The 13531-nt window shown below is 46.1% G+C and overlaps 1 protein-coding gene across 3 annotated transcripts in view; it reads right to left on the bottom strand.

Annotated features, from left to right (window-relative positions):
* LOC119966131 (serine/threonine-protein kinase 31-like) overlaps window positions 1–13531 on the bottom strand; it is a 163877-nt gene that overhangs the window by 55943 nt on the left and 94403 nt on the right. For all 3 annotated transcript variants that reach the window (XM_038797392.1, XM_038797390.1, XM_038797391.1), the window contains one exon: window positions 9783–9962. In XM_038797392.1, coding sequence (XP_038653320.1) covers window positions 9783–9962 — 180 coding nt within the window. The remainder of the gene's footprint in view (window positions 1–9782; window positions 9963–13531) is intronic.

Consider the following 13531-nt stretch of genomic DNA (forward strand, 5'->3'; position numbering starts at 1 on the left):
ATGCTGAATCTTTATAAAGCTCTGGTTCGGTCACAACTAGTGTACTGCACCCAATTCTGGTCACTAGTCTTTAAGAAGGATGTGAAGGTCCTCAAGAGAGTGCGAAGCAGATTTACCAAAACGGAGTTCTAAAGAAGTCATGCTGGATTTGAATCTTCCGATAATTTGTCAGTGTTCGTACTCTGTGCAAGAATTTAGGGGCATGGTTTCTGCCATCATTCTGCTAGAATGGGGTCTGAGAGCCAGCAACGCTGGCTCCAGAGATTGAAGCGCCCTTTAAACGACCGATCTGCATTCGAGATGAACTCACCCAACCCACGGATCCAGGGTGACCCGCCCCACCCCAACACAAGCATTGGGGCAACACCTCGCTCCCCCCAGCCTAGATTCTGACAAGTTTAGATAAGATAAAGAAAAGCTGCTCCCATTAGCTGATGGTAACAGGAGTAGGGAACTCAGATTTAAGATTCTGGACAAGAGATGGAGGCGAGGAGTATATGGAAGAACAATGTAATGACTTGGAACTCGCTGCTTACAAGGGTGACGGGCGTAGAGACAATAAATGGTTTCATAACGGATGTGCATTTCAGCAAAATAAATGTGCAGGGTCACCGGAATTGAGCAGGGAGCTGGATTGACTGCTTTGTTCTACAGAGGGGTGGTGCGGTAACACAGCAGTTAGCACTGCTGCATCACAGTGCCAGAGACCCGGGTTCGATTCTGACATCAGGCAACCATCAGTGTGGAGTTTTTACATTCTCCCCATGTCTGAGGGTTTCACCCCCAGAAGATGTGCAGAGTAGGTGGATTGGCCAAATTAAATTGCCCCTTAATTGGAAAAAAAATAATTGGGTACTCAATTTTTAAAAAAGAGACCATTTTCAACACGAGTGTCCTCTACTTTATCCCACAGCGTGCTACTCGCCACTATCTCAGCACAACCCCAACCCAGCATGGAGGTAGAAATGGCCATCGACAGTGAAAGAACAAGGCGGCATCAGGGCAAATGGAATTGCTGGCGATTCACTGAAGTATAGCAGAGAAGCACTATTGGCGTGAATTCCTTTGTCTGGAAGGAGAACACGCCAGGAGATCGGAGATGCTGTAATCGTGACAATCTTCAGGAAAAGCGGCCTGCCCGACTGCATTAACCACAGAGGAACTTCCCTGCTGTCGTCCACAAGGACATCGAAAGAGTCCTCCTTAATCACCTTCGCCCTGTGGCTTAGCAGCACCTCCCAGAGTTGCAATGTGGCTTCTGTCCATAGGAGGTACAACAGACAAGATCGTCACTGTGTGGCAACAAGAGAAATGCAGGAAACAGCACCAACATGGCCTTCTTTGGCATTGTGCATGAATCTCACAAGACTGATATGCAAGTACATCAGGGAATAAGGAAGGCAACTAGAATTTTGGCCTTTGTAGTTGAAAGCGTATAAAAGGTCAGGGTGTGTTTCTGTATAAGGCAATGATGTGACTGCACCTGGAGTACTGTATACAGTTTTGGTCCCCTTATTTGAGGGGGGATGTAATTGCATTAGAGGCAGTTCAGATTCACGAGATTGATTCCAAGATATGGGGTTTGTCTTAAGAGATTCAGCAATTCTTTAGAGCTTAGAATGAGCAGATCTTATTGAGGTATATCAGATGATAAAAGGTAGGATAAGGGGTATCAGATTTAAAACAGAGATGAGGAGAATTTGCTTCTCTCAAGGGGCCGTGAATCGGGGGAATTTACTATCCCAGAGTGCAGTGGATGTCGGGACTGGAGTAAATTTGAGAAGATTGACAAATTTTTAATTTGCGATGGGTTGAAGGGTTATGGAGGGGCAGGAAAGTGGAGTGAGGCCAAGAGATGATCAGCCATGTTCGTAATGAATGGTGAAGCGGGCTCAAGGGGCTGAATTGCCTGCTCCTCGTTCTTCTGTTTTCACAAAGCCCTTTGACACTGTTGACCACGGGGGATTATGGACCGCCTTCCACCGTTTCGGCTGCCCCCAAAAGTGTGTCACCATCCTCTGCTTGCTCCACAATGACATGCAAGCAGTGATCCTGATCCTGACCTGCAGATCCAATTCACATTCAGACTGGAGTCAAGCACGCCGGTGCCTGTCAAAAAAGCATGATACGGCCATCACATCAACAGTCTTCTCAATCTTCCTCAACTGTTGGATGGCTCATGGAAGTGATGCAATGTCCCACATTCATTCAAGGTCACCAAATGCTCCCACCTCCCCCACAGATTATCTCCCATCTTTCCCCTCAGTGCCATGAGGCCTGGCCTATTCTCATCAGTGGCATGAATAAGGGCTCTCTCTTTAGGAAAATTATGACTAGACAATGCCCATTTCTTGGAGACTCACTTTATATGACCTCGTCACATCTGTCCATGGAAGGTTAGTGATTACCCTGATGCTGCTGCGCTGAAGTCTGTTCTTGGGTGTATGTTATTAGTATTCTTGCGACCCATGTTGGAATCTTTTCACCAAAGTGCACTTTGTGGACGAGTTTTGGTAAAGTACTAATCGTCGGGGATCACCATAACCTTTGAAGCCTCCCTGCAGCATTATTCTGTCTCTGCTTTTAAGGCTCAACATTACTCCTTTATTAGTCCACACTTTTCCCATGCAAGACACTGAACAATGGAAGTTGGCTCCACTTGGTGAAATTTAAAATGTCTAGTAGAGGGCAATGAACGTGTGATATCAGAGGTGTGTGCACATCCTGATTAAGCCTTCCAATACTGTGAGAGAATGTTACTTTGCACTTGAATGGTTGCTTAGTTTTGCTTGATAAACACCCTCACTGAGGTAACAGGACACTGATCAATACAGGATTTCATTACATGACTGAGAAATGTCCTAGGCTTCATAGCAAGATTGGCCTTCTGTGAAATGGACATTTAAGTACTGTAATAGAATGAAAGTGATGCTCTGGCACATTGCCCTAGTGCCCCTCAGTACCTATTATGAGACCAAGTTATCATTGACTGCTGTGTCAAAACTGACTTGAGCCACGTCTCTCCCAGATTGCAAGGCAATCCAGAGGTAGATTCGGTAGGCTTTCAATTACAGCAGGTTAAATTAAAATGAAAAATCACAAGTAGGCTTCAAATGAAATTACTGGTTGCCACATTCCGGTGCCTGTTCGGGGAGGCTGGTACGGGAATTTAACCCGCGCTGCTGGCCTGCCTGGGTCTGCTTTAAAAGCCAGCTATTTAGCCCACTGTGCTAAACCAGCCCCTGGTTCTTGAGTGATGACAATAATCACACGATGGTCCAGCATGAACTGTTCAGAGTACAATGTTAACATAACTCACAAGTTTGTGTCCATTTGCTGTTACAGATTGCTGCCTCCTGATGTCCAATGGCATATTGGGGCTTAGTATCAAGATGCGGGCTCTGCATCAATCACGTATGATTGCCTGCGTTTGGAGAGATGGTGCTTTCTGTATCCAGCTTAGCCTGAAGATAGTCAAATGGCAACCAGTGAATGACGAAAGTTGGTTCCACTCAGTGACATTTGAAATGTCCTGCTGGAGGGCAATTAACGTGTAATATCAGAGGCATCTTCTCATCCTGGTGAAGCCTTCCAGTATACTTGAGGATTTTACTTTGCTCTTGAATGCCTGCAGAGCATTGCAATGTCCTGAGGTTCACATCAACGATTGAACTTCTGTAAGATGGACAGTTGAGCACTGTAATGGTATGAAAGGGATGCTCTGGCACATCACCCGAGTGCCTCATGTTTTCCTCTTAGAGCTGTCACGCCTGTAGGAATGCATCAATATGAGCAATATCATTTCTCCCTCAGAGGCTGCTGTAGCCACCTACATTTGTGCTCCATGGTTGAACGGACTACACGGTGTGGTTGATTAATGGTGGAGTATCTGGCTCCATTACACAGGGGCCACATACTCCCCAAGATCCCACAGCCTTCCAAGGATGCCCAATCATTAGGGCTCAGATGTTTCTCAGTTATCAGTTTGTGATTGATGACCATGAGACGTTAAAGATGACAATGAAGATCTTATTATCTCCCCTTCATTGAAGCATGAGCAAGAACTGTGCACAAATAAACTTATTTTCACCTTATTACTCCTGGAATCTTGCAGCTAAGAGGTTGTCACAGGCACATCTTCCTCATAATGCACATACAATGCATCCTCATGTGGCTGATCTGAATCATCGCCCTCTGCAAATTCATCACCTTCAACAGCCTCCTCATCTAAAGGGATGTGCAACTCTTCCATGTTTCCCACCAGTAACATTTCTCTCCCCCCCCCCCCCCCCCCCCCCCCCCCTTATGCAGTGTTAGGTTGTGCAGGCGGAACAAACAACAATGACGCAGGATACTCTCAGTTGCGGTACTGAAGTGCCCTGCCTGATTTGTCCAAATATCTGTAATGTATCTTTCATGCATCTTTAAGAGGCCAAGAGTCTGCTTTATTAAGGACCTTGTAGCTGAATGTGCCACATTGTATCCTCAGATGCATTCCTTGGATGACAAATTGGCGTCATTAGCCAAGTCTTTAGGATGCACCCCTAATCACTGAGGAGCCAATCATCTATGCATTGAGGGCTCTCATAAAAATGGACCTCGGCAAGTGACTCAAGAGGCAAGAGTCGTGAGAGCTCCCTCGGTACCAGCAAAAAAACATGCTGGATCTGCTTTCTGACCACAGAAATTTGGATCCTGAGAGAGCAAAATCCTTTCCGTTAATGAATGGAGCCAGTGAGCTCTCAATGGCACGTGTGCAGTCGGTGGCACCATACACCTTCAAGAAGTCGAAGGTTGCTTCATCCACATGTAACAGCGTGTATTGATGAGCTTTATTGAAAAGGACATCAGACACCATACCTATACGTGTCACCAATTTTGAGATTCCACAATCCCCGTGGAGCCCTTGAAGGGTCTGCTGGCAAAAGGGGGAGTGTGGCAGTAACAATAAATGCAACCAACATTAGGTGCCCTCTCAGTTCATTCAATGCAGGATCCTCATGGAGAATGAGTTCCCACATCCCATGACTGGCAAAGGTGTCTGCGGCATTGTTTGCTCATCTCAGCATATGTATGAGCAGAATCTGTAGGCCCTTAGTCATGTCAAACGTCTTTGCGGATTTAGTCCCTCCTCTTTAGCATTTGGGTATTGCTGCGCCCTACTGGCTCTTGTTCTCGAGGACAACAGTCTTCTTTGGGTGTGCCAAATATCAACGGGTCTTTCTTCTCATTCACATTAAAGCTGTGAGAAGGTAGTGTTGTCTGCACTCTAAACTCCTCTTTGTCTCCGTGAAATTATAAGCAACAAATATTATTCTCCTTTGATTTGTTTTCCTCCACATACAAGGTAGCTATGCCTTCTCCAGCCTTTGTGCATCACAAGACAAGGCCACCCCTGAAAAGATATCCTTAGGACAACAGCTGGCTGTTCCCTCAGATGTGAACCTGCATTCCGAACGAGGTTGTTCATTAGGGTCCAAAATCCCAACTTCTAGGAGCCAGTCAGCTTTCTGTTGGTTGGCCTCCTGTGGTCAACAACAATGGCTACCCAGTCCTTGCACCTCTGTCCTGACTGCAAAATGGTACCTTGAATGCAATCATAGAATTTACAGTGCAGGAGGCCATTCGACCCATCGAGCCTGCATCAGCCCTTGGAAAGAGCACCCTACCCAAGCCCACACCTCCAACCCCAGCCCCACACATTCACACTATCGCCGTAACATCTCCTAACATTTTTTTTTGGGACACAAAGGGCAATTTAGCATAGCCAATCCACCTAACCTGCACATCTTTAGACTGTGGGAGGAAACCGGAGAGCCCGGAGGAAACCCACGCAGACACGGGGAGAACGTGCAGACTCCACACAGACAGTGGCCCAAGCCGGGAACTGTGCTAGCCACTGTGCTACTACCATCACTAATACACTGGCAAGATGAAGGCTTGTAGGACTCATTCTGCCTCTGCACAGAGGCAGCAACGCGGACATTGATTTTTGGAGTTTGCATTCAAACTGACGTACCTCTAAGGATCAGATCCTAATTAAGACTGAATGCACTGCAGCATCTAAACTTGAAGGATTGTTGCCTGAATGCACATTAGAAAGGGAACCAAGCTTGTTCATAGTGCAACAGCACCATGTGGAGTCCTGTTCTCCAGAATTTGAGCAAGACAGTTATAGGAGTTCCATTAAAATAGCTGAGGTTGACCTCCTGATACCACATGCCCCAAGACCCCTCCCCCCACTGATTTTCTTTCCTAGCTAGATTTTTGCATCATTGCATGGTAATCGTGCTGCTAACACTTGTGTGGGAGACCAACTTCCAACCTTCGTCAGTCATTCGCCCAAGTCCCTCCTCCTGTGTTCCATCCTCACCACCTCTCAATTCACCTTCCACTCATCACTCTTCAGATTGCCCTATTACCCCTGAACCCATCATTATTCATGCTGAGATTCCTGTCCTCCCGTCTGAATTCTTCAATGTTGATGCCCCCATGTCCTTTGTTGACCTGACCTCTCATCCTCAAGGTCATGTGCACCGTGACTTTCCGGGAACCCCTCCACCATGAGACCATCCACTATGTCCTTTCAATATGACTTTTCAACTCCGGACTTACAGGATGCAGATGCCTCCTCTGACTGTGCCATCTGTCTCCAACATGATTAACATAATCACAGGACAGACTCTTCTATATGCTCCTGACAGTGTGGCCCAGGACAGTCTATTCTTTTTCAAAAATATATTTTTATTGGGAGTTTTAACACAATATCAACCTTAACACAAGACAGAACAAGCAGAGAAAAGAAAAAGCAATCAAAATGGCATGTTAATTACAGGTTGTTATAACGTCTGTGACCCTAGTCCCTGCGGTCACATTTCCTTATTTACCATGGTATAGATACAGAGAATGTTGTACTTACATTTATAGAGACGGGGACAGTCATATTGAACTCTACTTTTTGAGGATGGATCCTCAGTTTCTTATGTGCAAGAGGGGCCTGTACCCCTCCCGGCAAATTACCCTTCTCCCCGTTTCCGCGTGTAGAGTGTGTATTCCCCTTTTTCCTAGACCCCCTACCTTCTCTACCTTTCTCCACAGGACGTGGAATCTCTCTTCGGACCCCAAATTGAGAATTTTACCTTTTCAAGCTTTAGGCATTCAGCCCAGTTGGAGAGCCGCTCCGAGGCTCTGAGAGGTCTGCCAACTTCCTCCTCAGCAGATGGCTCCGCCAGGTGATCAGAAAGGCGAAGGCCAAAACGTCTGCCCCCTTCCCTGTAAAGAGCTCTGGATGCTCTGACATCGCAAACACCACCACAAATGGGCATGGCTCCATCTTAACCCCCATAACCCTGGACATGGCCTACAAGAATGCTCGCACTTGTCCTCTACCTCTGGGTTATGCGTGACCTGGTTAGTTGCGTTCTGTGCCTGTTCAAGGCTTAACACCGCGCACCACGTGGAGTTGATCCTGTGCAGCACCTTTATCCAGAGTCCTCCCCCTCTCTCCACATCCAGTTCTTCCCCACATTTCCAGCACGTATCGTACAGTGGGGTTCTGGTCTCTTCTCGGAGTCATCCGTATGTGTCGCCTCACTTGTCTCCACCTGCCAGTCCAGCGCTACCATCGTCTAGAAGTGTGTGTCTAGGTACCTGGGGGAACGTGGTTTCCTTCCACAGAAAGTTACGCAGTTGCAAGTATCGAAGTTCGTTCCCTTTCAAGAGTTGGAGCCTCTCCGAAGGTTACTGTCCAGCTAACTAATAGGGGCATCCACCTTGTCCCGATATTGGAACACGCGTGAAATGTTTGTCCCACCCAGTCCTTCCTTACCCGCAGTTGATCCCTTCTCTGAGATGTGTCTCCTGTAGGAAGGCTACATCCACCCTCAATCTTTTCAGATGGGCGAAGACGCTGGATCTTTTCACCAGCCTGTTGAGGCCTCTCGCGTTCCATGCAGCTCTCCCTTCCCCCGCCCCTACCCCTTTCTCCCGTGGGGTCAGCCATACTCACCCTGCGGGCCTGGCCCTGTTCACTCGAGCCTGCTCCTGCTCTTGGGCCATTCAAGATGGCCACTGTCGACTTCCTCTTTTCCGTCGTTGCCATGTGCGACCTGTTGGGAGCCAGCTTTTTAGCCATTTCCCTTCCACCCACCTGCTCCCTACCCATGTGATTCCCCCCCTCCCCAGTCCCGTCCAATATCCCATCAACCCTGGCTTTACCCCACTAATTTTCTCTCTTCGTCTCCTTCTCCTCCCCCCCCCAAATCAGCAGGGCAGCAAAGATTGAGTCTATCTGGAGAAGAAATAAACAGTCCTATTCAAATGCCTGCAGTAAGGGAACAGGAGTCATCAGTTTTAGAGCATTTTAACAAAACAACAGAAATGCTTCCCTCCTAATATATGGAATCATTAGAAATAGGAGCAGAATTAGGCCATTCGGCCCTTTGAGTCTGCTCCACCATTCAATCATAGCTTATATGTTTCTCCATGCTATGTATCTTTCCCAGCCCAGGGCAGTTTGGAAAATTATCTTGAGGCTTCCAATGTCATAAAAGGCTGCAGATTATAACAAATACAGTGACTTTTAGTTAAGTTTCCATCTCTCTCTGTGTAGGAATGGTGTGGAGATGCCGGCATTGAACTGGGGTGGGCACAGTAAGAAGTCATACAACACCAGGTTAAAGTCCAACAGCTTTGTTTTGAATCACTAGCTTTTGGAGTGCAGCTCCTTCATCACCTGATGAAGCTAGTGATTCAAACCAAACCTGTTGATCTATATAGGAAGCACTTGGCAAATCCTGGACATCTACCCATGCCAGCAACACAAGAACAGTAGACCCCAAGCCTGCTCTGCCATTCAATGAGATCATAGTGGATATGTGGCCTAACTAGGTATATCCATCTTTGCCTCATATTCCTTAATACCTTTGCTCAACAGATTTTAAATTGACCATTAACAACTGACTTACATCAATGAAATGAAAATCGCCTATTGTCCCGAGTAGGCTTCAATGAAGTTACTGTGAAAAGCCCCTAGTCGCCACATTCCGGCGCCTGTCCGGGGAGGCTGGTACGGGATTTGCGGACGAGACTTCCAAACGTTATTACCCTTTGTGTATAGAAACATTTCCTAATTTCATTCCCAAAAGGTCTGGCTCCAAAGTTTAGGCTATACTCCTAGTCCTTAACTGCTCAATCAGCAGGAACTGTTTCTATCTATCCTATCCATTGCCTTTAATACCTCAAAAACCTTGATAAAATAATTCCTTAACTTTGCAAAAGTCAGGGAATACAATCACAGTTTGCGTAATCTCTTCACAGGGAAGCCCAGGTATCATTCTGGTTAATCTACACTGCAATCCCTCCAAGGCAAATTTGTCTTTCTGAAAGTCTGGCTCATAACATAAATCAAAACATGCTAATGTGCTGAAGCTCCAGGTACAAACTCACATCCTAACAATCTTTAATACATCCCATGGTAATTCCCACTGACTTGCACTGCTTGCAAAGTTGTATTTTAAATTTAGCACGATTATAAAACATATACAAAGATGTTTAGCTCTAAGGGGCCAGTTTAGCTCAGGTGGCCGGACGGCTGGTTCGTGATGCAGAGGCTCAATTCCCGTACTGGCTGAGATTATTCATGAAGGCCCCACCTTCTAAGCCTTGCCCTCACCCGAAGCATCAGGTTAGATCACCACCAGTCAGCTCTCCCCCTCAAAGGGGAAAGCTGCCTATGGCCATCTGGGACTTTACTTTTACAAAGACGTTAACCAGATATTTACCTTCATAGTTTTACTGAACCACTCAGACAACAGTCGCAGAGAGTTCTCCGTCTTGCACTTAATATTATTGAATTCCTGTAGCTTACTATTCCGCCATTCAAAAAACTGATTGAATACTTCATCTGAGTTGTGCTCCACTTCATAAGGGCCATAAGCAGCATTCAGTGAACAAGCTAAAGACTAAAGATATAGGCACGTCAATCATCACATTACAGTTTGGGACACTTAACTTCTACAAGAGATTACAGCACTCTTCTGAATTTTCTAACTGCAACTATCAGGACGTACGTATCAGATTTATACCATCAGATATTGCTTGGAATGAAATTCAAGCTGAAGCTAGGTCACAGGCTATCTAGTTTAATTTAAACTTTCAGCAATAGTGTAAAATGGGTGATATTGGATTAGTTGCACCTTTTATACGCCTCACTTGGTTTTCAACAAAGTGAGATGAATGACGGTATATTTTAAAAATAAATTTAGAGTACCCAATTCATTTTTTCCAATTAAGGGGCAATTTAGCATGGCCAATTTACCTACCTGCACATCTTTGGGTTGTGGGGGCAAAACCCACGCAAACACGGGGGAAAGTGCATACTCTTTACGGACAGTGATCCAGGGCTGGGATCGAACCTGGGACCTCAGCGCCGTGAGGAAGCAATGCTACCAATGCGCCGTGCTGCCCAGTATGAAGGGATGTTAATCTAAAATTACCCATTTTGCACTTGCTAAAGTTAAATTGACCCTGTATGCAAGTTCACACTTGGTTAGAATAAATACTGGAAAGAAAAATTAAAATTTGCTTTGGCTAAAATGTACAGCAAGTACTCAGTTCATAATTTGGGAATATTTGTCATTTTCAGCTGTAGTTTGTTACTATCATCATGTAAATTATTCGGGGTGGTCAGTAAATGTCTTTCTTTTTTCAGGTATCTATTTGTACAAATTTAACTGTATGTGAGAAATGACACGGGATAAAATGGCCAGTTCTCTCATCACAGGTGATGCATAATAGAACATAGAACAGTACAGCACAGAACAGGCCCTTCGGCCCTCAATGTTGTGCCGAGCCACGATCACCCTACTCAAACCCACGTATCCACCCTATACCCGTAACCCAACAACCCCCCCAAACCCTACTTTTTTTATTAGGACACTACGGGCAATTTAGCATGGCCAATCCACCTAACCCGCACATCTTTGGACTGTGGGAGGAAACCGGAGCACCCGGAGGAAACCCACGCACACACGGGGAGGACGTGCAGACTCCACACAGACAGTGACCCAGCCGGGAATCGAACCTGGGACCCTGGAGCTGTGAAGCATTTATGCTAACCACCATGCTACCCTGCTGCCCAAATAGACATGCACATTTTTGTACGCTCTGTCCATAATTTCCCTTCCTATCTAATTTCATCTCCCCATCAATCGCATATCAGTACGTAGGCAGTAGCCGGAATCTAAGTGGATACTATTCTATCGTACCATCCCTAAACGAACCCCCAAACTGCAAAGATCTCTCCTGCCCACCCCCGTGCACAGACTAAAGAGATCATGCTTATACCAGAACTTAAATATGATTACGACGCAGAAAAATGCCGTGAAAACTCAGCAGGTCTGGCAGCATCTGTGGAGAGAGGAAATAGAGTTCACATTTTGAGTCTGTATGATTCTTCTTCAAAGACTGTAGAAGGCATGAGGCATCTGAACAGAGTAGGTCAGTGATTGGTGGGAGCTAGGAGAGATTGCAACAAAGATGTGTAGGTCAGCAGGCAGAGAAAACATTAATGGCAGAAGGTGCTAGTAGCTGCAAAACTAAGATATAAGAATGTGTTAATGGAAGAATAAAGGTCAGTGCTCAGTAAAAGCAAAGCTAAAAGAACAAGTGACAGATGGCCTGTTGAGGGAAGGGGGAGTTGCATTTAGCCAAAATATATTTTGGATATTAAAAAAAAAGGGACAATATGGAGGAAAAATGTTTGCAGTCTAAAGTTGTTGAATTCAATGTCGAGTCCGGAGGGCCCAATCAGAAGACGAGATGCTGCTGCTCCAGTTGCATTGGAACATTGTATCTGGATAAGGATGGACATGTGGGCATGAGAGCAAGATGCTGAGTTGAAATGACAAGCGACAGAAAGGTTGGAGTTGTGCTTGTGGGCTGAGCGAAGGTGTTCCGCAAAGCAATCGCCCAGTCTGTGTTTACTCTCCGCAATGTAGAGGAGACTGCATTTGGAGTAGCAAATAGTAGACCAAATTGAAGTACAACTGAAATGTTGCTTCACCTGAAAGGAGTGCTTGGGACCTTGAACAGTGAGGAGGTAAAGGGGGCAGATGTTGCATCTTATGCGATTGTGGGAAGGAGATGATTGTTGGGGTGATGGAGGACTAGACCAGGGTGCCACAGAAGGAATGGACTGTGCAGAATGATGACCTGGAGACCTAATTCTGGTTCTGGGAGGGAGGGAGGAGGTGTGAGGGCAGAGGTGCAGGAAGTGGGTGGAACCTGGTTGAGTGCTCTGTTAACCCTTTGTTTTTTTTGGGGGGGGGGGGGGGGGGGGAGGGGGGCTTGTTTAAGACAAAAGGAAGCCATGTCAAAAGCACCATTTTTGAAGGTCATCATCAGAACAGGTGCTACAGAAATAGAGAATCTGGGAGAATGGAAGCAGGGTGTGAAGGGCTGCAGGAGTCAGTGGGTTTGTAATTAATATTGGTGGTCAGTCTATCAGAATTAGAGACAGAGATCAAGGTAGAGAGGGGAAGTTTCAGAGATCGACCATGAGGACAGGTGGAAACTGGAAGCGAAATTGATATATTTTTCCAGATCTAGACAAGAACATGAAGCGGCACCGATACAGTCATCAATGTACCGATAAAAGAATTGTGGGAGGAGGCTGGAATAGAACTGAAACAAGTAATGTTACATGTATCCCAGGAACAGAGAAGCAAAACTGGGACACATATGGATACCTGTAGTCGCACCTTAAGTTTGGAGGAAATGAGACAAGTTAAAAGGAGAAATTGTTCAGTGGGAGGACAATTTCAGCCAGGCAGAGGAGAATGGTGGTGGATGGAGAATGTTCAGGCCTGTTTGAGGAAGAATCAGAGAACCCTCAGAACACCCTGGTGGAGAATGGAGGTATAGGGAGATTGAATATCCATGGTAAAGAGGTGGTTAAGGCCAGTCAATTAGAAGTTATTGGTATGATGTAGAAGAATCGCGCATGTAGGTGGGAAGGGACAGAAGATGAGAGAGGATTTAGTCAAGATCGGAAGAATCGAGTTAGGAGGACAGGAACACGCTGACACGAGGGGCCTACTGGGGCAGTCCTGTTTGTGGATTTTCGGGTGGAGATAGAACCTGGTTGTCCAGGTTGGGAGATTGAGATCTTCAGGAGGAGATGTGTTCAGTGACAGTCCTGGAAATAATGGCTCGAGGCTCTGTGGTGGGGTCATGGTCCAGGTGTAGATAAAAATAATAATAAGCATCATAATAATAGCTTATTGTCACGGGTAGGCTTCAATTAAGTTACTGTGAAAAGCCCCTAGTCGCCACATTCCGGCGCCTGTTCGGGGAGGCTGGAATAGGAATTGAATCCGTGCTGCTGGTCTTGTACTGCATTACAAGCCAGCTGTCTTAGCCCATTGTGCTAAACCAGCCCCTGTGGGTGTGTTTGGAAGTGTTTGAGTGTCGGATCTACCTCTGAGAGGTAGAGATCAGTACGTCAGACAACAGCCTTGTCAGCAGGAAT

This window comes from Scyliorhinus canicula, chromosome 5 (assembly GCF_902713615.1).
Source record: "Scyliorhinus canicula chromosome 5, sScyCan1.1, whole genome shotgun sequence".
NCBI lineage: Eukaryota > Metazoa > Chordata > Chondrichthyes > Carcharhiniformes > Scyliorhinidae > Scyliorhinus > Scyliorhinus canicula.